The sequence below is a fragment of the Lagopus leucura genome, unplaced genomic scaffold, assembly GCF_019238085.1.
Source record: "Lagopus leucura isolate 7727_CA_CO unplaced genomic scaffold, USGS_WTPT01 Super-Scaffold_100024, whole genome shotgun sequence".
NCBI lineage: Eukaryota > Metazoa > Chordata > Aves > Galliformes > Phasianidae > Lagopus > Lagopus leucura.
The window spans coordinates 6,443,318-6,466,277 of NW_024962276.1; the positions used below are offsets into that span (position 1 = coordinate 6,443,318).

The 22,960-nt window shown below is 44.6% G+C and overlaps 2 protein-coding genes and 2 long non-coding RNA genes across 9 annotated transcripts in view; 2 read left to right on the forward strand and 2 right to left on the reverse strand.

The window, feature by feature from the left end:
- PIGL (phosphatidylinositol glycan anchor biosynthesis class L) overlaps positions 1–12,116 on the forward strand; it is a 56,260-nt gene extending 44,144 nt beyond the window's left edge. For both annotated transcript variants that reach the window (XM_042879890.1, XM_042879889.1), the window contains 3 exons: positions 7,391–7,422; positions 11,007–11,140; positions 11,511–12,116. In XM_042879890.1, coding sequence (XP_042735824.1) covers positions 7,391–7,422; positions 11,007–11,140; positions 11,511–11,645 — 301 coding nt within the window. In that variant the 3' untranslated portion in view covers positions 11,646–12,116. The remainder of the gene's footprint in view (positions 1–7,390; positions 7,423–11,006; positions 11,141–11,510) is intronic.
- A 1,086-nt stretch (positions 12,117–13,202) lies between these two features.
- CENPV (centromere protein V) lies at positions 13,203–16,255 on the reverse strand. Its single transcript, XM_042879891.1, has 5 exons — positions 16,017–16,255; positions 15,024–15,122; positions 14,136–14,205; positions 13,781–13,895; positions 13,203–13,443 (listed from the first exon to the last, which is right to left on the reverse strand). The coding sequence occupies exons 1-5, from the start codon at positions 16,253–16,255 to the stop codon at positions 13,319–13,321; spliced, it is 648 nt and encodes a 215-aa protein (XP_042735825.1). The 3' UTR covers positions 13,203–13,318.
- LOC122184713 lies at positions 14,147–22,023 on the forward strand. Of its 5 annotated transcripts, none has more exons than XR_006180607.1 (4): positions 14,147–14,338; positions 15,639–15,835; positions 19,124–21,220; positions 21,514–22,023. It is a non-coding gene; the product is annotated as an uncharacterized LOC122184713 (long non-coding RNA). The 5 variants fall into 5 exon arrangements; XR_006180606.1 differs by having other exon boundaries at positions 19,124–20,359; positions 21,090–22,023; XR_006180608.1 differs by having other exon boundaries at positions 19,124–19,822; positions 20,213–22,023.
- Positions 16,345–21,701, reverse strand: LOC122184714. The gene is made up of 3 exons (XR_006180610.1): positions 20,243–21,701; positions 18,068–19,235; positions 16,345–16,893 (listed from the first exon to the last, which is right to left on the reverse strand). It is a non-coding gene; the product is annotated as an uncharacterized LOC122184714 (long non-coding RNA).
- Positions 22,024–22,960: the final 937 nt, after the last annotated feature.

Here is a 22,960-nt window from a genome sequence, read left to right on the forward strand (position 1 = left end):
TTAAATTCTGTGTTGTGATGTAGGAAGGATGCTAGACAAAAATCACCCAATTTTTTCCTGGCAAGGCAGCTAACCATATTTTATTTTAACTGCTCATTCAGATTCATTGTGTCCTAGAGTGATTTCCCTTAGAGCTGTCCCTGTCTTTTCCAGGCATGAGAAGAACTCTTTGCCAAAATACAGAAGATACAAGCAAGTTATCTTGTATCTTTAGCACCCATTTGTTTTCTGAATCATCTGTGCAATTCAAGTAACTCTGCATCTCCAACATCATAGTCATTTTCCTTTCTTACTTGCTTGAAGAAAGCTACAGAGCCACACATCCCATACTGGGACCTACTGAGCTCCTCTGGGAAGATGCTGAGAATCTTTGATCCTATCTCATGGCTGGAACTCAGTGTTAGGGGAGATCGTGGCTTTTCCCAAGATCTTCTGAAATATCTTAACAGAAAGAAGGGAAGTGAAGTTAAAGTAAACAGTGCATTTGTTTGGACTAAGTGGTGAGATGCTTTCCAGCACAATGTTGCTTGAGGGGTGAGCAAAGGACAGAGGTTGATGGCTGATGCTTACACATTTGCAGAGAGTTTGCAGAGAGCTTCCAGCTACCTGGACCCTCAGACAGTTTGCCATAGGGCTTGCAAATAGAAATGGAAGACAGACTGTTAGATATCCCCCTGTGTCCTGAAGAAATATAGGGAAAACAAGGTAGCAGCTGTAGCAACTATTATCCTGATTCTGCTTTTGTGTCACTTTGTACCTGTACAGAAATCACTTTACCACCTTTGCACTGTAGGTTTCTTACATATGCACAGGGAATTGTTAACCTTTTTCTTGTCTCAGAGTAACTTCCTGAGAACTATTCTTTATCTGGAGGCCCCTTGAGCCCAGATCTTTGCATTAGTCCTTAGCCTAAGTAGAATATTGCCCTGAGCTGATGAGGTGGTCTCACTTGTTTCAGAATATATAAGCATCTCTCATTAATTAAGGACCACTTTGTGTCTCATCTCTTTTCTGGTCCTGAATCAGCAAAAATAAGCGTGGCAACTCAGTCATCTGTGTGTGCCAGGAGTGATGCTGTGGTCACTGAAAGGTTAATTTTATTTTTAGTGTCTTGCTTGCTCTCATTATTTTTCAGTTTGTGTCATGGAGGAAGTAGAGCGTGACCGTACCACTCCTGATTTTCAGTGCCCTGGCGAGTTCTTATATGCTGGCTAGTGCAGGCAGCACCAGGAGCATATGTGGGGCTTCTCACAATACCCCCTGCTAGCAGGGCTTTGCAGAGCAGAGGTTGCTGCCCCCAGGGCCTGCGTGCTGCATGGCAGCAAAAAGACAAATTAACTCTCTTCTCTAGGTATCATGTGGAATGCGGTTATTTATTAGCCATCTTTAAATGAGGTCTGCAGGACTCTGCCTCCACTATGACAGCAAGTGGGAAAGGTGAAGCAGAAGGCTGATAAAGCAACACTCAGCTGTTTGGGAGACTGACCTTATGCCCACTGAGAGGTTGCTTGCTGCAAGAGCAGAGGTACGACAGGGCATGTGATCCATTCCACAGCTCCTTGCTTCAGGAGATACAAATTATTAAACAGCTGCAAGAAGCACAACAGTTCAGGAAATGATCATAGCTCAGCATTATCTGCTAAGAATGTAAATAACCTTTCTAGGATCTGGGACAGAAGTTACGCTCAGAAGAGCAGAAGATATTTAGAAACAATGTTCCTTCCACTTACACCAAATATCCTTGTGACACCCTGCAAGGAGTCTAGATGCTGTTGTATACCTAGCCTTCAGATCTGTGAAATGCCAAGGTTTGAGAGTGGGTTTCTTCTTTTGCAAGGGAAAAATACTAAGGGAAAAAAAAAAAAACAACCAAAACCACCCAGGAATAGGATGGGGGAGAAACACAAATTGCTGTTTGATTTTTGATCTCCCCTGGGAGTATTTCAGTTCTGCTTTCCAGATTGGAAAAAAATCAAAAATCATCAAAAGAAACAAACAAACAAAAAAAACAAACAAAAAAGCCCCGAAACCAACTCCATAGCAAAGAAGAGGGAATTGAATGCAATTTTCTTTAGCTCTATTTCTTTCCCTGTGGCCTGGATTTGGACATAATTCTCCTTTATCCTCAAAGTAGGAGCTTTCCCTGTGGCCAAGACTGGACCCTGTACACACATTCACAAGAATGAACAGGTCTCAAGTGACATCAAGGTCACTTAATTCCCTTTCTTAGTATTTGGTCAGTCACTAAAGCACTACAATAATAACCATGGTAAATAATACGTGACAGGAATATCTGAGAACCTCTTTCCTGCACTTTGAAATGACAGTGTTTGCACTGAGATCACATGTAGTATCAAGGAGTTCTAGCTTTGCATGAGTCATCTTGCATTTTGATTTTTATACAAGCCTTCTTGCCTAGCAAACCGAGGGCTGTTGATTTTGTTATTTGCTTGCTTAAGGTGGGGAGAAATGGCCGCTGTGAGGGGGAGGAAGGACTGTAACATTTGTTTTCTTCAGTGAGCAATCAAATCCATTTCATCCCAACTAGAACAGAAAAGAATAGTCCTTGTCTGCTTAGGGCAGAGCAAACTGAGTGGAAAATAGGAGCTACTATATTTAACCATGCATTATGTTGTTATAGCAACTGCATCCATAAAACTTATATCAACGATGCCATATAAAAAGCTACATCAAAGAATCATTAGCTGAGCCTATTCTCATCAGTTCAGTTTAGAAAAACACCTCTCAGTCTTTCAGGATGTTTCTTAACATCCATCAGCTCAGTGGTAGGTTGTAAATGGGACTGTGATATTGCTGCAGAAATGATATTTGGGAGCTTAATGCTGTATCTCTCTTGAGTTGATTGTGATGCAGCTTGAGTGCCACCAATGCCTTTTGCACTTACATGTCACAGCTTGACTTCTGAGTGCCCCATTTATGAATGCCAGCCATGGTACACAGCACTGTGAGGGTGGATTGCACCAGGGTTTCCTCAAAGAGGAGATCTGAATTATGCCAGTTAAATTAAAAACTTAAATGCCAATTTCAAATAAGTGTATCAAAACAGTGATGGCCATTGTCCAGCCATATTTGGTAGGTACTGATTTCAAAAGCTGTCTACTGGATTACATCTCTACAAAGCACAGTTGTGCTTGTATTGATTTTCTAAGTTCAGGTCTGTAAGAACATGTTGAACAAGAAGCAAGCTGTTTCTATGATAATTAGCTTGATGATAGTGTATGGGTTCCCATCTACCATTTTTATTGCAGGTCTTTGTACAGTGCAGGGCTAGAATAGGACTCTGATCCCTCACTCCTTTTAAGCATCTGTAGCCCATGTATTTCAAATGAGTGACATCTCATTTATGTTTTCAAAGCAGATTACAATCTTATTTCCCTTGCTTTCTCCCAGTAAATCCTTCTTCCAAACCAACTATTATTTGTTCCACCTTGGAAAAGGATTTTTTTGTGTCGTTGATGTGTATGGTTGGGATTCTTTAGGCCCTAACAGAGTTGTAGGGTTCCTGCAAAATAAAGAGGATTGGAGAAACAACAGGGTGCATTATCTTATGTTTCAGTCTGTCCTTTAACAGCCCAGCTCACTTCTGGTATTCTGTTTTAACTGTCTCAAATGTCCTAAGCGATGGGAGAATTTGTGAATGGTAGCTGTGGTTGGACCCAGACTCTGTCCTTAAGGTCAAGAAAGAAATGTCCTGTTTTTTATCCTCTAAGTTTCTGTTCTTTCCCCTCAGATGACTGCCCCATGCCTGGTATACATCACTTTGGTATCTTGCTGGGTATTTCCTCCTAGATTTCATCTCATTCCTTAATTTGACTAAGCTCATTCAGGAACGTGGAAGGGCACTGGGGTGGTGAGAGCCATTAGGGTAAGGTTGCACACAGGGCACTGCATTGTTGGTAGTCAGCAGGGATTCCCTTCCACCAAGAAGTTGTTGGGGTTTTTTTTCTGAAGAAACAGCCTCAAGGAATGTCCTTCCCAGTGTCACTACACTGCTAGCAGCATGACTGGAGCAGTGACACTGCACATTCTTCTCCCAGTGCAGGGACCTAAGCACAGAGCCAAAGAGAAGCTCTGTCAACTGGAAAATCTCTGAATCGCCACTATTTTTTTTCTGAATGATGGAACCATCTTTTACCACTGTGATCCACGTGAGTACAGAGTGTCTGAATAGAGTTTAAAAAGCTGCATGTTGTTACGTGGTGTAGCTCAGGGTGCATGGAAAGGCAGCCAGAAAGTCCAGTTAGGGAGGGAGGAGGCGTTCCAGATAGTAAACATTCAACATCTGGCAAGTATATCCCTCTAATGTCTTGGTGATTCCTTGGAGACTAACTGTTCTTCCTCTTTCACATCTGTTTCATCAGATTAATTGGGCAGATTAGAGGTTAGGATCCTAAACGGAGCCCCAGCGTATCTTGAAGACATCCATTCTTTTGCCGTGCTCTTGAAAACTGCATTTCCCCAGGGCTCTACAGCATCCAGTGTAGCACAGTGAAGGGTTTTACCTTTGGCACCAGGATCTAATTGGAGAGTGAAGTCATCGATTTCTGTGAACAATTTCTCACTGAAGAGAACATTACCAAAGTTGTGATCCACCCACCTGAGCATCAGTCCTGCTTCTAACCAGAGAAGCTCTGTGTTCCCTGAGGCAGAGGTCCCAGCTCCATCTTGACTTATTCCTTCTTGCCTTCACAGGCTGATATCAGGGATCTGTACTTTAGAGCTAGCCCACTTGCTTTGCTGACAGCTTTCATTGAAGTAGGCTGAATAAAGGATTTGGGAGCTATCTCCATTCAGCAGTTTGCAGAATGGGGTTTGTTGGCCACTTCAGTTTTTGTGCTGGATGATAGCTACAGACAGAAGTAGCTTTCAAAGCTGCTGGTCCTTGAGGGATGGTCCTTGCAGTGCAGGAATGGTGGATGCCATCACAAGTCTCACAGTATTTTGGAGCTCTTCTTTGCAGAGGGTTGCACTTGGTTTCAAATGTGGATCTGAAACCTACAAAAAGACGGGGTGCAGTGAGAAGTACCTTGAAATCAGCTGCCCTTTGGGATTTGATGGGTGGATGGGAATGAGCTCTATATTTAAAAGAAAAGAATTTTTATAAAAGGTCTCTTTGGAAGAAAAACACAAAAACACTGCTAAAAAAAGAGCCTGTTTGTGTTTGACTTGTCAAGATTTTATGCCAAACTCTTTCATTTCACCCAAACCACAGCAAGTCCAATCTATAAAACAGCATTCCCGAAATGGCAACAACAGACAGCTGCAACCTCTCCCCTACTTGGAAGCGTCCCATGGAGAAAGCTTCAGCAGGGTGGAGATGGGAGCGAGGAGATTGATTTGGGGGAGGATTGGCTGGTTTTATGAACATGTTGCTTTCTCTCTCTTCCTCTGCTTCTCTCTCTCCTTCTGCAACCACGCAGTTCATTGCCAGCTCTAGCCTGAGAAATAGGAATGAGCAAGGGTGCAATTCCTCTGCACCTGGGTGGAGTCCATTCTGAGAGCTCTGCACAGAGCTGAACTATTTGGCTCAGGACAAAAAGGATAAGGAAACGATCCGAGTTTCTCTGTGCCTGTTCTTCCAGATCAGTATCAAGTCTCTCTAGCTGCAGTGTTGAAGCCCTTTCCTTAACCAAACCATGTAGTTTGTGCATCTCTGAGCCTTTACACAAACACAAGCCCCTTCATTTTCTGCTGGATTAAACTTTCCTTCCCTGCTGAAGGTGCCCCCTGCTCCTGCTGGAACATTTCCATCTGAACTGGATCTCTCTTTGTTTCTGTTTCTAGTGGCCAGAAATGGTGATTATTAGTTCACTCTTGGAGCAGCTCTTCACAACCTTTAACTTGCTGTCAGTTAGTGCTTTGACAGTCTCTCAGTACAGCAGCAGCACACCCAGAACAGGCACTAGGACTTGGGATAGGTCGCCAAATTTCCCACCCCTCACTGCTTTCTCTCTTCAAGTTTATTTTAAAATAAGTTCCCACCCTGCTAGCTTTACTGAGTGCTGAATCACCACTTTGGGTGGCCAGATTCTAGCTGGAGGGGAAGAAACTTCTGGCAGAAGAGCAGAGCACACATTAATGGAGATATTTAAACCTTTCCCTTGCCTCTGAAAAATTGCTGGTAGTGTTTATGGAGCAACATTGACAATCTTGGTCTGTACAGTAGGACTTGAGTAGTGGGGTGTAAGAGGGCTAAGCCAATATTACAAGGCCACTGTTTAGCAGAAAATGGTATTGCTTGTTGATCTTTGGCTCTGGAGGAGACCATTGGCAAGAAAAACTATTTAAGGCATATGTCTCCTGATTGCTGTTTGAGTTCCGCCATGACCTGCATTCTGGCTTCGTTTTTGCTTTGAATTGCTTTGGCTATTCATATTTCAGTACTTCCTATTTTGTCTACTCCTGTGTAGCTAATCCTTTTCCTTGAACTTAACCAACAGCCAGAGATAATCCTAGTTTGAAAGTGACTGGAGAAACATAACAGTTTACATATAATGTATGTTTTATCCTGGCTGATTTACACATGAACTGTCATGTTGTCCTTTGTTTAATACACCACTATAAGATGATAACAATCTTTTTAAATATTACACAGGGTTAAATAACTTTCCTTTTTTTTTTTTTTTATTTTTTATTTCCTTTCTCTTTTTGGCAAATGTTCCATTGTTTGGATATCTTCTTCTAATGGAAGAGCAAGCCTGGGTCTGGGACAGCTCTGAGTGCCACCTGCTGGAGACCTGCTTCCTCCCATCCTTTTGATGGGCCAAATCTGGAGGCATTCAAATGGTGATGCAAGCATAGGTGTTCTGTCACCATGAATAGGGCCAGAGCAGAAAAAAATTGTCCCCTCATTCTATTCCAAAGGACATGTTTTTGTCACAGAAATTTCCCAGGTAAAAGTCATGAACAGATCAAAGTCTTACTGAGCAACAAGTTGGAGCAAATTCTTGGATGTCCCAATGCCAGCACAGGTTAGAAAGAATGAAGTTGGTCCCCAAGCAGGAGCTGTCAGCTATGTTCCTGGTCAGCAGACAGACCTGTAAGAGCAAATGCTATCGAAGATAACCTTTGGCAGCCTCCTACAGTTTCCCTTAGTGCAACAGAAGTTTGAGAGTGACTTGGATTTATGGAGCTTATTTGTGCTGTGTCCCCAGCAGCCAGCATAGAAAAGAAATGGCAAATTAATGTGGGGATTGAGGCTTACTAGTGCCTCACATATGCCTCCAGCATCTGCTCCTTAACTTTCTTTTAAGATCAACTATTGTAAATGTGTATTAAGAGAAAGGGGTTAATACAGAGTTCATGTCTATAACGTCAAGATTTGAGTACCTTCATTATTGTTTACCTACGTGTATCTCTTCTTTCACAGGTACCTGCTTTCAGAGAGGAAGTTACCTGAAGGTATGTCACACAGACAGTCATGACTCTGCACACATTAGGCAATCCTTCACATGCATGTTCTGTCCAGGGCTTCATCTGCCATACCCACCTCTATTTGAAATGTAAATGAAACCCACAACTGAACCCTTTCTTGCTCTTTTATCTCCCTGCAGCCTTTCACCAGCTAAGGCTCCTCTGCAGTCACTTTCCTGTCTGGTTTGAGGAGCTTATGCCTTTCCTGTCCTTTGGGGTTGTCCCGTATCAGTGGTGTGACTTGATGTCTGCTCTATGATTTTTGCAATCTTGCTTAAATATAAGGGCAAAATCAGTTTTATTCCCTGTTAGTAGCACATTGCAGACCAAGATCTAGTGGAGAGAGCTGGGGCCAAGATGGCAAAATGCCCTGTAACTCAGCTCTCCCTCTAGTCTCTTCGATTCTGCCATCTAAGAAAAACAGCATTAATGCCAACTCCTGTCCTAGGAACTCTGAGATAACAGCAAAGAGCTGTGTATGCGCTGTATGCAGGACAGAGAGAGAACAAGGAACTGCAGTGGTAGATGTTGCTGCTAGATGTCAGATATTTTCTAGACCAAATCAGCTCCGTGCTCAGTTCATGCTGGTTTAGACATGGACATCAGACATAATGTGGTCCTGAATAGACTGGATGGGCTGTGCCTCAAATTGGTTCAGGTTTGAAACAGACCCACATGTAGATAGCATTTCCATTTCTCTAGCAGCATCATGAAACTCCTGAAGCTATATAAAAGCCTTGCTGCTCTGATTACATCACATCTGACATGACCTACAAATGCTAAAGGAACGGGGAGCTCCCATGCTGCTGCTTACGCTAAGCCTTTCCAAATATAGTTCCAGTCTCATTGAAATTCCTGGTATTTATAATTTGATCTGGCAGGCGTGCAGGGCTGTGCATCAGAGGGGCTTAATGAAACAAGAGTGATGCTGGGATTGAGGCTGTCTGGATAGAGCTGAAAGGCATGTTCAGGCCATGGAAATGTCCTGCTCTGCTGTTGGTAAGGGAGAAGTATTTGCGGGTGAACCCGTGTAAGCTCATGTGATCAGGGAATCCAGAGAAAATCTCTCTGCAAATGCAAAAGCCAGCTAAGCCTTGCATTGCCTCACTGATATGCAAATGAGCACCCTAAATATCCTGCTTTGCTTTCTAATGCCCTTATCCAGCATAAAGACAGCAGGCTTTTTATAATCTGTAATCAAGTTGTCCAGGCCAGGCACAAGCACGTAGGCTTGTTTCTAGAAGCCAAGACAGCTGCTGGTATGAATCCACCCCAATTGCTGGCCCTGTCCAGCTTTAACCACCACTCTTTCAGAAGAGTTGGTGTGCTGATGTCTGTCAGGAGCAGTGCAAGCCCTTAGCATGCGTAGATCTGCTAATAATCTCATTCTAGGCATACTTGCTGCATAAGCAATTTGAAAGTAGAAAGCCAAGCCAAACAGGCTTTATGCGCTTCTATTCTAGGTCTAATCCACTAGCTATATTGATCTTGCCCTTTCTGCCAACCTAGAGAGGTTGTATTACACTGTTAATCCTGTCCTGCCCAGGTCACAGGCACAGCAGGCTCTGAAGAGCTTCACCTGCTGGTGTCATAGGAGTAGACTCATCAATGGCAGCACTTCTCTTACCCTGCTTGGCAGGGTGCAGTCTGTTTCTCTCAATCCTTTTCCATCTCTCACTGAACTGTACATTCCTTCCCTGCTTCACTTCATCTCACATTCCCATGCAGAGCAGCCCTTGCTGTCAGCATGTGGAGATCCTTGTCATATCACTGACACAGAAGGCTGTTACAGTGCCTTTCATGTTGTGAAGCTTGAATGCCCATGGCTTTGCCTGATCTGACCGATGGGGGCCCAGGAGGCCCAAGTGATGAATACTAGATATTGAGTGTGGTTGCAGCTGTTTTGGGGACCTTACTGCTGAGATTTGGGGAATAGCAGGAACAGAACCTGCAGGCTTTGCTGTTCTGAGGAAGAGAGCTGGTGCATTCTAGAGTTAAAAAGAGCACAGATTTGCCGCTTGGAAACAAGAAGTGTTTTTAGTGCCAAGTAAAAGCTGTCAGGGCACTTCTGCATGGAGCAGCAACACACTCATCACTGCGGAGCATCCTTCGTGACAGCAGGCTGAAACCTTATGGCAGCTAAACAGCAACTGCTCAGTCTGTGACGTGTCAGGAAGGACCGTGAGCAGCCGGGCTATCAGGAGGTGACACAGGCCACCCAGTCACCCAGCTGCCTGCATTCCCGCACATCCCAGGGACACACTGCAGGGAGCTTGGCACTGCTGTCGGTCCTCCCAGACAGCATTGCACAGCTGCAGCTCCACAGGGACCCACACGGTGACCTTGCGAGGTTGAGCAGCCGAGGCTGCAGTGGGGAGCAGCAACGTGGCACGGCAATGACATGGTTCTGACCACAGGGCCACCAGCACTGTAGGTGCTTGCAGTGACCCAGGCAGGCTGTGCGTTTGCAGCTGCCTCGGGCCGCCATCTGCCGGCAGCTGCAGGAGGGCTTTGCTCCTTTCTTTTGAAGGTGAGAGGAAAGAAAGAGATGGAAAGGTAAGGAAATGTTTTGGAGTTGGTCAGGGCTGCCATTGTGGGCTTTGGCTGGATTAAAGCAAGGCTCGTTGCAGCAAAGTGAGCATGTCACTAAAATGATCCATTATGCAGCCTTTGTAGCAATTCAACATTGTTCTTTATCTCATTGGAAATCTAATGGCGTATCTGACTGCATGTCTACACAGCAACTTTGCCCTTTCCTGTTGGACTACAGTACAGTATCTAAAGCGTGGGGCATGATCACAGCAGGTTCTGAGCCCTGAGAAATCCCAAAGCAGCTCTTTTGAGAGCTATAAGCTCTTACTGGGGGCAGCAGTAGCTCTGAGCTCATCAGTGAAGACAATTTAGACATAGTTTAAAAAAAAAAATAGAAATTAAAAAGCAATTAACCTTTGAGTTCAAAGGTCTCTTCAAAATTGGGAAGAAAAAAAAAATCCTAGTCAGTATAATCTTTATACGCTCCCTTCATCATGAATTTCTGAGCAATGAATTCTAGAACTCTGAAGTGTAACTGCCACGCTGAGTTAATGTTTGATACAACCGTTCCTGAATCTTGTATTTTTTTCTGTAACAAAGAAGTGGAATGGAAATAAGAAATCTTGTTTTTGTTGATGAACCAGAGACAGCTATTTTAAATTTCCATTATATCAGGCATGTCCAACCTGCAGCCTGCTTACCAGGAAGAAGCAGCCTTTCCTTTGCAGTCACACCTTACTTGTGGCACTGCTTTTTGGCACTACATACATTTGTGAACAGCTGTTTTCAGGGACAAAGCACAGGAGGAGTAAAATTTCATCAGAAGTCTGACAAATGCTGTGAGAGCTGCCACTCAGAGAATTGCAGCCACTGCCATTGAACCAGGCTGATGTGTTACTTCCACAAAAACAAGGTCACATATGCCTTTTGTGCAAAAAGAACAGTATAGGGGAATCTGCAAAGACCTGCTGAGCCTGGAGAGATGGCTACCTTACAACAGATCTGTTGTTCTGACATATCTATCCTCTTTTTCTGTCTAGGGTGCCGTGTGCTTGTCCTTGAGTCAGTAAATCTCCTGCGGAAGTACATCTCCATCCTGGATGTGCCCCTTTCCTGCCTGCTGCCCAGAGACGTGCTCTTCATACTCACAGAAGAAGAGAGTCAGCAAGCCAGGGTGAGACTCTGTATTTGCTTAACCTGTTAGAATAACTCATCATCATTGTGAAGGCTGTGGTCAGAAGGTTCAGGTCATCATCACAGAGAGCTTCGCACATAACTGTATCTGTAGCTTATAAATACCACTAGTGAACAGTCTTCAGTGATTTGTGAAATAGGAATGGGTGAATTGCTTTACTTCATGTGCTGTGTGGACAGTAGGACAGGGCTGAGCAGATTTACAGCCCAGAGATCATCTGTAGTCATAGCGCATTGAATTTTGAATTTTACAGTGTCCAGGACGTAAAGTATAGGAGGACACTGAAAACTGCAGCCATATTAGGTCAGGAAGGTTTTTGTAATGGTTTCTCAACTGTTTTTCCTTCTAGAGAGCCATGCAGTGTCATCACAGCCAGCTCCTCTGGTTTCGCCGCATCTATATGCTTTTCTCACGTTATGTAGTGATCAATTCACTCCACCTTCTAGAAAAGACAACGCTTACAACTCAGGGAGTAAAAGAATGAGAAAAAAGAAAAAGCCTGTGCCAGGACAACCTCTAAAGAAACCCCAATTATTAGACATTCAAGAGGACGGGATTCTCTCTGTGTAGTGTTCTTTCAGACTACAAAAAGCAGGTTGTATATAAACTTTCTCCTGAATCTTGTTGCCTGATACATTGAGATGAAGGGGGTTTAACAGCTCTGTTTTCTCACTGTAGAAGCTTGAATAGAATGTGAAAATTGAATTAGCCTAATTAGAAGTCAAAAGAAGGAGTACTCCACTAGAGAAGATATGGCACAAACTGTTTTTCTTCTGGACACAGCTATGAAGACAGCTTTGAAACTTTATCTCTTGGTACTTCTGTAAAATCCAAATATTAGGAGCGGCTTTTACAAGATGTTCTATGTTCACAGATAAAACCAGAACCATGAGACCTGTCTTACTCAATCAGAACTTTAAAAAGCCAAAGCTTGTGAATAAAGCATCAGAAAGTATACGTTTTTTTTTTTTCTAATTGCACTGATCTTTGCTGCTACTGCTGCTGCTTTGAGATGCATTGTGTTGCAGGCTCCCCTTTCCCAGAGCATCCCTCATGAAACACAAGCATTTCTTCTTGCTTCAGAACATGGGGCTTGAGATCAACTTAAAAGAATCTCAACAGGATCTAAGAATGAGTTGGAAGAGACCCAGACTGTAACTAAGTCTTTTGTAGAACACATGGAGACAAAAATAGCAGTGTTTCAAAAGTTGTTCCACTTATGTGAAGGATATCTGCAGGAGCTAAAAATCCTCACCCTTTGTGTTAAAAGGTAAGTGAAGATGTCAGCTTTCAGTGATTAATTCCTTAGGATACACAAAGATTTTAAGAATGACTTGGCATTCTGTGGGTTACAGTGTAGCAAAGTCAGCAATACTCCATGTTTCTGTAGGTCTTTGCACTCATTCACGTGGGCTTGTAGCTGCTGGCACATCTTCCCTGCATCTACGCTGCTAGGCAGTGCGCAGTCGAGATGAGAACTTACATTGCCAGATCATGATGTGCTGCTGTGAGCACATCCTGCTCAAGACAACAGATGAGTTCTTGGTTGTACTCGAGCACGTGTCCACTGTTACAAGAGTATGACTGCTGAATTCAGTTTGCTGGCCATGTGTCAGTGCCTAAGCATATGCCAACTCAGCCTTAAAACCATAAGCAAGTCCAGGCTTAAGCAAATCAGTACTTTTAATCACGTGGATAACTTCAGGGTCCCTCTACTGCATATGTTTAATCACCTGTATAAGTACTTTACTGAACCTGAGCCTAGTAAGCTCTTTCAAAACCCCTTAACTCTCAATCCATGGTAAGTTCACTAAAGTTATTGGAGAAAAAACAGCATGAGCTACTTCTTTGTCCTAAGCAAGAGATTATCTTATATAGGACACTTTATATGGGACATTTCTGTAAGCCAGACTTCATTATTTTTAGAACTTTGCTCTGTTTATTGTGATTAAACTTTACTATAGCTGAGGGTGAATTACCAAAGTACCAGTCCTGGAGTGGTTTATTGAATAGAAGTAGCTTTAAAACTCAGAGTCACAAATGAATGGCACAGGCAGAATAGAAATATTTATTTAAGAAACAGATAACAACAACACTCAGAAATGCCCAGACTACAGTTCCATGGCAGTCTCCAAGTTCAGCTGTTAGAAGGGTATGTCAGGGTTTTGACATGTCTCTGATGGTCTTATGTTCCTTCACTGCCTTCTCCCATTCTTTGCCATTGATATCCTCTGTAACAATGCTGTGCACGGTGCCATCATCCAGACAATGGGGAGCTATCCCTAAGAGAAAGAGAGTACACAGAAACCTGCTAAAGAGTAGGAGATAGATGCATCTCTGCGCTCTGCAGATGGGACACCTCAGAGATTGTCAGTAAATGCTGTCAGTTCAGCTACTGTCGTAAGGCTGAGGAGTCTGGATGACAAAATTGTCATGGGTGGAAGCCCACAAGTCACAGGTAAGGCTGTGGAGGAGCCACAGGTTCAGGCTACAGCTTTAGATGTTTGGTAATTTAGGAAAAAAATGAAGACATGATGCTCTCTGCTCTCACGCTAGCAACCAGTGGAGTTCAATCCAATTTTGCTACCACAGTTTGCCAGGTTTACTCTTTTTACCTACCATAGCCATCTGGATTGGAGCGAGGAGTGTAAAAGCTCTGCACACCACAGGTCTTGCAGAATGTGTGCTGGGCACGATGTGTGTTGAAGGTGTATGTTGTCAGATTATCAGCACCCTAAGCAGAAATAAAAAGCAATGTAGATACATAAATAGGTGTATTAATTACTTTCTGTGAACTTAGAGCTAAGACATAAAATTTAAAAATATCACTTTCTTGTCTCTACTTGAGATACAGAATTAGGGCAAGAAAACTGGGAACCACTCACATCTTTTACAATAATAATAGATTACATGGATTAGGTAATTTCTTTCTGTTAGTGTTTGTGGCCAGGTTCTTACTGCATTCTTACTCTACCTTCAGCAGCTTGAAACGTGAAGCTGGGACAATGAAGTGTCTGTTCTGCTTCTTTGTGCAAATGCTGCAACTGTAAGAGAAAGAGAAGACCTTTCTAGAAGCAGCAGATGAGTTGTAATACAGGAATCAGATCAGAACCAGCTCAGACCTCTTGATGACGGAAGTTCCACTACAAGCTAAAATGTTTCCTTAGCCTCAAAGAGGTAAGTGACAAAAGTGGACTCATATCAGTAGTGTTTGCTAAGTACACCCATGAAACAGACTGACCCTATGCAGATAAGCAGTAAGGCATTCACCTCTAGCAAGCATTATATGCCTTTTTTTTTCCACGTGTGGAACTTTCAGTAGACTTACCAAGGACTAACTGTAGCCTGAGAAATGCATTAAATCTTTCAGATCAGTATGCCAACTTTTCTAACGTTAATTAACTTGCAAACAAGAAAGTGAGATTCAAAGGTTACTCATGAGCTGGAAGCAAACTAGTTGCAGGTGGGGGAAACACTTGAAATCAGACATTGCTGTAGTTTGCACTTGTGTCAGAAATGTAACATTTACTGGAGCAGACCAAGTTAAAAGGGAATTGATGTGCTTTGAGTGCGCTGTACTTGAAGGAAACATAAAGCAGACCACTGAGCACCCGTAGTCACTAGATCTTTCCCATCACTTTCTGCATGAGCACAGATGAGGGGACCTGAAGTCCTGCCCACCAGTGCATCATCTGCAATCACCTGCACTGATCCCACATTGGATCAGCACATAATTGGGCACATACCTTATGGAAACAGAGCAGAGGATGCTCTCCAGTTTTATTAGTCTTTTCTCTATGACATTGACTGGAAAAGCATACGAGCTCTTATTCATTTCTGAAACAGGAAACCAAAGACTCACTTGCAGTTAAAAACATGCAGGTCTGCTGAAGCCCAGACCTCAAAGCGGATGGCTCCGCAGTGACAGCCTCCTGTGTGTTTGACCAGGCCTCTGTGCTCACTGGAGAGAGAAGCAACAGTCAGGTTATGTGAGCATAGATTTTTATGTTGGCCTAGGAAACATTTAGGCTACTCTATTACTCAGTTTTGCTTTGAGCACTTGCAGTACACCTTTAAAAAATATCTCCTGAAATGTATTTAAATAAAGTGCTCCAGAGTGAAGCAGAGAATGAGTTTTGTCTTCTGCACCTATTGCATTTTTGATTTTATTAAAACAGCGAAAGGAAAGAACTGCAGTTCAAGTAGAGTGTACTCTGCCTGTAACACAGGATGTGTGCTCCTCTGCCATGGGCCAGGCCAGAATTCTGGCCTCAGTTACAGCACTAGCCATGTCCAGCAGTGATAGAAAGTGGTGTTCCCACAATGCAGCCCTCTTGGAGCTGGGAAATGGTTTTTCCCACATTTTTTCCCCACAGCTGCTCCAGCTCTAATACTCCTCCATGTAAAAGCTGGAAGCAGCAGAGATAAGTGCACTCCACACTGTACTGAAACATTTTATTTTGCATTTTAATTGCAGGGGAACTTTACGATGAAGGAATCTCTGAGCTTCTCCCTCTCCCCCAGGGTGCATCCATAGCAACTCTGCAGAATGAACACACCGAGTCGAAAGCTAAATGCAGAAGAAAACCCATTTCCTTCCAAATTTCCACTCCCACGGGCAGTTACTGATCACAGCCCGGCGATGATGTGCCGTGGACCGAAAGAGCACAGGAGGTGGGTGCGGGTTTAGGTGAGCCTCGGCTCCCCCGGGAGGGAATGCGATCCCCACTGGCGTTTGTGACCGAGGAGCTGTGAATTAGCCTAAAAAGCCACTTTGTGCGGAAGACCCACCCCCTCCCTCGGGCCCGTGTTCACTGCTGTGCAAGCGATGGGATCTGACCCGTCCCGTACTCACTAGGCGTCCAGCAGCAGCCGCGCCGCCTCCTCGCAGCTCAGCCGGTGCCGCTCCTGGAAGGCGGCCCAACGCTCGCTCTGCGCCCCTAGATCGAACGTACCGGCGGGCAGCGCCTGCTCCCCGCCCCGGGAGCCGCCCGCTTTTTTCCCTCTCTCCCGGCGGTTCCTACCCGCGGGCGAAGCGCTGGCCGCGCTGCTCCGCCGGGAGCGCCGCGCGTTGCCCGCCGCAGCGCGCCCCATGTGCCGCTCCCCGCCCTGCTGCCCGTTGCCGCCAGGGGGCGCTGTCGCGGCGCGGGATAGAGGCTGTGCCCGCGGGGCGCCGCTGGTCGGGGGGCTCCGCCTGTGGGCACAACCGGGAATGGTAGCAAGGAGAATCCCGCCCCGTCAGCTGCTTTGCCCCAGTGGAAAGCGAGCTTGTGCTGTATCTGATAGAGATTTGGTGGCAAAGACGAGTTTTCTGCTGAGAAAAACAGCCAAGGAATGGCCAAGCTGAGGGTTTGGGGCAGCAGGTGAAAGTGAATTCATCACATTTATGGAATCTGAGCCCCAATGCCCGAGTGAATATGGTGAGTTCAGATCTGTAGGTTGTGAGCTCAGGGTGCCAGCTGGCCTGTAACATACCCAACAGTGGTAGAAATGCCAGTTATTTGCAAACATTATCATGAGGTTTTCTCTTTAATTGTAAACACAGGGTGCCTCACATAGTCAAGGTTGTCAACTGCTTTGCAGACCTGAGTGTGTTGTGTGACATCTCAGCTATGCATCCTTCCTCCTTTAAAAACAAGGCTGTGTTCAACAACACTGCAGTGCATCATTATGTGCGTTCTGAAGCGTAGTGAGGCTCTGTCCTTCCTGAGGTGTGAATCATGATGGCAGCTCTGCAGAGAAATGGGCTTTTATGTGATTCCCACTAGGCGCTTTTTTTTTTCTTTTTAACAAACCATCACCAGAATCTTTAAGTTAAAAGGAAAACAAACAACACAGCACAGCCCCTGAAACAAACACAACCTCTGACAGTGCTCCTCTGTTGGTAAATAACCTAGAAAAGATTATTGACAGACATTGTAGGGCAACGCTGTTTCTGGAGTGAAACTGCTCAATGTGGGGTAAAGAAGAACTTGTAGGCATCTAAGTTGCATTTGGTGGGGAGAAAAAAAATCACTCCGAGGCTGAATAACCAGGGTGGCTGGAGTGGAAATGTATTTTGTTGGAGCGACAATCAATAAGTTGTATTGACAACAATTCTTAATGCCTTGCTCTTCTCTGGAAGCGGAACAGGGAGAGATGTAAACAAGTGAGTTACTAGTCTGGTATGGAGCAGAACAGGCACCAGAGGGTCACGTCTCATCCAGGAATATAGCAAAGCAACTGGACGATGACGAAACGTCCATCAGCACTCTCTGGTCTGGAAAACAGCTTTAAAAACATGCATCTGCAGTGTGTGGGCTGCCTCCTGAGTTGGCACATAGCAGGACTCGAATAGCAATCCAGTGGCTCAGCATCACCCTTCACTGACGGTAGGAAAGGGTGCTGAGTTACAGTTTCCTGTTATTCCCCATCTGAACCTCTGTACTCGTTATTCATTCTAATGGAACCATTTTAAATATGCTGTATGTGACAAATTCTGGCCCACGTCAGCATGTTCTTCAGGAGCGCCTGATCCTGGGCCACTCCCAGACTTTTAGTCACACTCAACTTCATGTTAGTCACCTTATATTTTGGGAGGAAATGTCACTCAGGTGAAACTGGAGACCGTGAGCTGAAACCAAGTCTGTGTAGTCTGCAGCATGGCTTCATCTGCCCTAGGTGTGGGGTATGGCCTGCAGCAGTTGCAGGTTTCAGCCTACAGTGGTCTGTCCTCTAAAAACAAGAACAACACGAAACTAAAAGGCAGAGCATGTTTTAGGAGCTGCTCATGGATCAGTTCACAAACAGACACCTGCCTGCTTTAGGAGACACTAAACATCTGTACACCCTCCTAAAGCAGTTCCTGAGTGAAAACTGGAGCGTGCAATCTATGTCATATATGCAAATCTGTCAGTTTCCACTTACCTCCACTATTAATTCACCATTTACTAAATGTAGAAAGCATTTTGAGAAGCTAAATTCTGTTCCCCTATGATGTTTCAAGGAAAGAACTGCAAGAAAGAAAAAAATTGAAAAGCAGAATGCAGTCATTTCAGAAGGTTACAGCAAAAATATTCTTCCTCCTCTCTCATTTGTTTCAAAGGACTCATAAAGCTCAAAATTAGGCCTCACAGGAAGAGACAATGCTAGAACTTTACAGCAGATCTCTGGCTGATGTTAAATTTTACTGGTATTCTGATTGCAAGTCCTAAATTTCAGTGGTTGCATATGGGATTGGGGGTACATGCACGTGTGGCTGTTAGATGTTGCCCAGTGCCTAAAGAGTTAACAGCCCTCACACTGATTATTTCCAACGTTTACCAAACATTAGTGGCAGTAGAAGATAAAGAATGTTTTCCTCTAAAGCTTCTGAAACACAATAGAAAAGGAAGAAACATTCAGAAAGAGGTGAGAAAGATAAGAGGAAGAAAAGTCCAGTAAATGACTGTTCTCTTTGGGTGTATCACATATTCAAAGTTCATCAGCTGATGTGTTTTAGTGCTGAAGTACAAAGGTGCTTTTCTGTGCCATGCAGCTCTGCTTGTATAACAATGACTCAGCTATGCAGAGCTGGCTTGCAGCCTGTGTGGATTCTGCCTGTAAGGGCATTTTCACTGCAGAAGCAGCACTAAAAGCAGCGACATGTTTGTGGGTTTAAGGGAAGTAGAAACCGTAGATGCTTTTTGTCTAACAAACAGGGAACTAGAAGTAGTTCATAGCTAACACCAGGCTTAAAAGCACTGAGGCGTTAAAGATTTCACAGTTTGTACAGGGGAGAAAAATATCAATGTTTGGATTTTAGTCTTAAGATCATGGGGGGGACCTTTCTGGATATTCCCCTTATCAAGGGATCCGAGCTGGATCTGAAGACAAAGGGTCTGATGGACAAAGGCTGTTCAGAATGGTCTTCAGTGTTGCTGTTCAGTAGAAAAATGTTAATTATTCACAGCATTCTAGACTCACTTCTTTCTGTTTTTCAAGATGGTTCTCTGCTATCCTGCTCAGACACAGCAAAGAAAACAGGAACAAAGAGAGCTCCTTCACTGCACTGCAGTTTGGATCGGCTCCAGCAGACTCGTAAGCAGGAGACAGACTGCAAAGACACAGACATGTAATTTTAGAACAGATCCAGATATTGTCGCTTTCACTGGCATTGTGTGCAGGCACAAACCTGTGTTTTCAGACTGATGTCTTTGTAAAATGCCCTGTGAAGAGTCTCCTGACATCAGGAAGCGAATTGCCACATCTTCCTCTGGATCATTCAGAGCAGGACAAGCAAGCCCAAGCATGTTGGTGGTAGAAGCACAGCTTTTAAAACAAAGCTGTGTCTCCTGTGTGCTGCAGTCAAAAAACGTTTTAAACAGGCAGGGGGACAAATAAGTATTGCCCAATTTCCCTATTTTTTTTACAAGTCCAGCTAGTTCTTTTTGTGAAGTTTTCTGCTCCTGAATTTGAAGCTTATTAAAAACTTTGTTTATTTAAGTTATTCTTAGCATAAGGCTTAGAAAAACAAAACAAAACTCAGCGAGTTGTCTTTTTTTGGTAATGTCATAACATCTTACAGTACTTTGAATTGTGACTTGTTATTTCTGCAACCCTTGAGCTTGGCTGTACAAGGACAAGCAGTAACACGGCACAGCTCTATTTGTCTTGTGACCGGGCCTTATTGCAGCATTGCAGGTTTGGGCAGAAAATATCTCCACAAGCATAAATAGATAAACATAATTATCCTGTGTCATATACAGTAAGATAAACCTGAGATATGTGTGAGTAATTCTAAGAGGTAGGACAATATACTGTTTTTCCGTATGGCAAGTAGCCCATTTTTATCTGGACAAAGGAAAAGTACTGATCTCGCTGTGCATACACGAATCCTCTGATTGTCCAGCTGCCCCAAGTTAAACTTTTGTAACTAAAGATAAACTGATTGCTTCATTTGACATTGCTCATGTGCAAATGCTATGCTGTTGCTAAGATGGTAGCGCACACAAAAACAGACACCGCGTTCTAGAATGTTCAGATTCATTGGAAACATTTCTTTGACCCCAAGTTTTTCTCTTCTGAAAGCAGGTTACTTTGTACTGCTGCCTAATGACCTACTTCTGAAATTGCTGGCAAGAAACACGTGTCCCCAGCAGCAGGCTCTGCACCCTGGCAAAGGCTGGAACCACCTGTGCACTCAGTCCAGTCACAAGATACGGCGTTCTGTATTTTCAGGTTTGCATTTATTTATACACAGTCCACAGTCAGTGGCTTATTCACCTAGAGCTACTGGAGGAAGGGCAGTATACATACTAAATACTTAGATATATTTAACTAGAAAGCGAACAACTGCTTTCGTAAACAGTTTAGTCACAGGCTTTGCCAATACTTTGTTTGTTTGTTTTTTAAAGGGAGGGCTCTGGCATTTTCTGGAAGTGCTGAAATCCTTAATGCAAGCCCAAAACACTCGGGCTAGGCTTTAGATTACTTTATGGTAAATCTCCAGTTTAGCAGCAACGGCCTTTCACATTTGTAAATATTATTTCTAGTTTCTCATGGCTTTCCTCTCAGAGCTCCTTGTTTAGCTGCCTTGGCTCTAACATCTACTGCTTTGGCACTGCGCACGCAGAATGAACCTATTGGAAACAGTGAGCAAAGTTGGCAGTGTTAAGGAAATGCATGTAATATTGCTTAAATCCGCCCTTTGTCCTAAATCTGCATAGCTGAATAGTATCTCAGAGGTTGGTGACTGCCCCAGAACAGTCTCTGAGCTTTCCAGTTACTCTTTTCCTCCCTTCCTGCCTACATTCTGAATAACTGCTGGAAAGATTTATTTCCTTTTTACTGTAAACCACAAAGTGCTGAGCAGACGCGGGCCTTGCTAAAAGAAATGAAACCAGAGGTTTTTCTTTTTAACTGAGGGAAATACAGCTCATGGCTCTGTGTTAAATCCTGCTATTCACAGCACGCCCATGCTTCCTGAGCACAGGATTTACCAGCAAGTTCATCTGCATTCACCGAGCAGCAAATGAAACAGCATGAAAACCTTTTTGGATTTTGCATTCTCTGATTACGACACAAGAGCCAGTCCAAAAGGTATAATGAACTTCAATTAACACCAAGCACACTGCCACGTTGGCTCACAGCAGGAAGCTGCTCTGTGACCTGCTCAGGGCTTCCTGTTCCGACAGCAGCTAACAGCCCTTTCAGCAGCAGAGCTCTCAGCACTGAGGAGCTGCCATGCAGGGCAGGCTGAGGGCGGCTCAGGATTCAGGAGAGAGCAGAGCCAGCGTGACACAGCAGCAGCTGCTAACGCTCGCCGGCTTTCTGTGTAACGTTTTCCAGCTCTTCTAATACACATTTCTGCTCTTCCTGGCTTTTCCTTACAGCCACACACAATAGGAGCGGCCCCAGCTATTCCGGTCCCAGAAATGAGCCGTGATGCTGTGGTTACAGGGTTCCTTTTGCTCCTTTCTCCCTGCCCTAAGCAATAGCTGCCAAAAAGATACGGAGTAAACACAACGCACCCATCGCCACAGGGCCTGCGCGCCCTCCATTTTCCTGCTCTCTCCCCCCCTCCCCCCCCCAATCGAAATCTGCCCCCGCAGAACAGGGCCGCCCTAGCAACAGGGCTGACCTCACCGCGCACCAATCAGAACGCTGCAGCGCTCGAATGTTCCAGAGCTTTCTTTACAACGACCTCTCCCTATCAGCCAATCAGCAGCCACCTTTCTTACTGCTACACCAATCAATGCCGACCTTGCAGCCGTTTGGAGTAGCCGTTTCACCGCAGCTCCAGATCCCTCCGCACCCTCCGAAATTCGGGGATTTTTAAGGGTCTCAACTCTCTGCCGAAGACATCAGGGACCCCCTTTGCTCTTGGAAGAGGGATTGGAGAGGTAGGGAGGCAAGTATTTGTTTTACCAGGGGGGTTTTGTGAGGGACTACTTTGAGGGGTGGATGGATACGTCAGCGCAGGAGGGGCGGGGACTGTCGTGCGGCTGGGGCATAAATACGTGCGGCGCTGCGTCACTCCGCAGAATACAGTTGCTGCATTGAGAGTTGTGTTTGTGTGGAGCTGCGCTCAGGGCCGGAGACGTGAGTTGTGTGGTGGGGGTGCTGGGGCGGGAGGGGAAAGGCATGGGTTTTTTTGTTTTTGTTTTTTTTTTCCAGTCAGGGAGACAGAAAGGGTTGGAGTGAGTCTTTTTCGAGTAGCGTTTCCGAGGGGTGGTGGTTGTGGAGTTTGTAAATCCGTCCTAACGACGCTGTTAAAAATAACGACGTTGTTAAAAACCGGGGCGGAGGGTGGGGGGGAGGGAGAGAGATTTGAAAAAGGGAGGATGTTCGAAAAGATGGCGGATGCGGCGTTGTGCTGCCCGGAAGTGGGGAGCTGAGTCAGCGCCGGGCAGCTCTGCCAACATGAGAGCCCGCGGCGGGGGGATGGGGGGTGTGTTGCCTTGCAGGTGGGGGAAGGACTGGGCTGGCTCTGTGCTGCGTGGGTACTGCTTGGGCTTTGAAAAGTATTGGGTACTACTTCAACGAGGAGCTGGAGAACAGGAATTACAGGGTTAGTAATAGCTTACTGAAATCCTAGTTTATATTAATGTAATATGGATTAGTGAGTCGTTTTCTCATATACAAAGCATGTGTGGGCTTATGGGTGACTTACTTAATACTGGAATTTCTGTACGTTTTTCAGGTAAACATGCAGATCTTTGTGAAGACCCTGACTGGCAAGACCATCACCCTTGAGGTTGAACCCAGTGATACCATTGAAAACGTGAAGGCCAAAATCCAAGACAAAGAAGGCATTCCTCCCGATCAGCAGAGGCTGAT

Excerpts from the sequence above, each read along its gene's own strand:
- CENPV (XM_042879891.1), bottom strand. The coding sequence starts at position 16,255 with ATGGGGCGCGCTGCGGCGGGCAACGCGCGGCGCTCCCGGCGGAGCAGC. Across the intron at positions 14,206-15,023 it reads CTGCATGTTTTTAACTGCAA|TTGCAGCATTTGCACAAAGA; the intron begins GTGAGTCTTTGG and ends TTTCTCTTACAG. Across the intron at positions 13,896-14,135 it reads CACGTTTCAAGCTGCTGAAG|GGTGCTGATAATCTGACAAC; the intron begins GTAGAGTAAGAA and ends ATTTCTGCTTAG.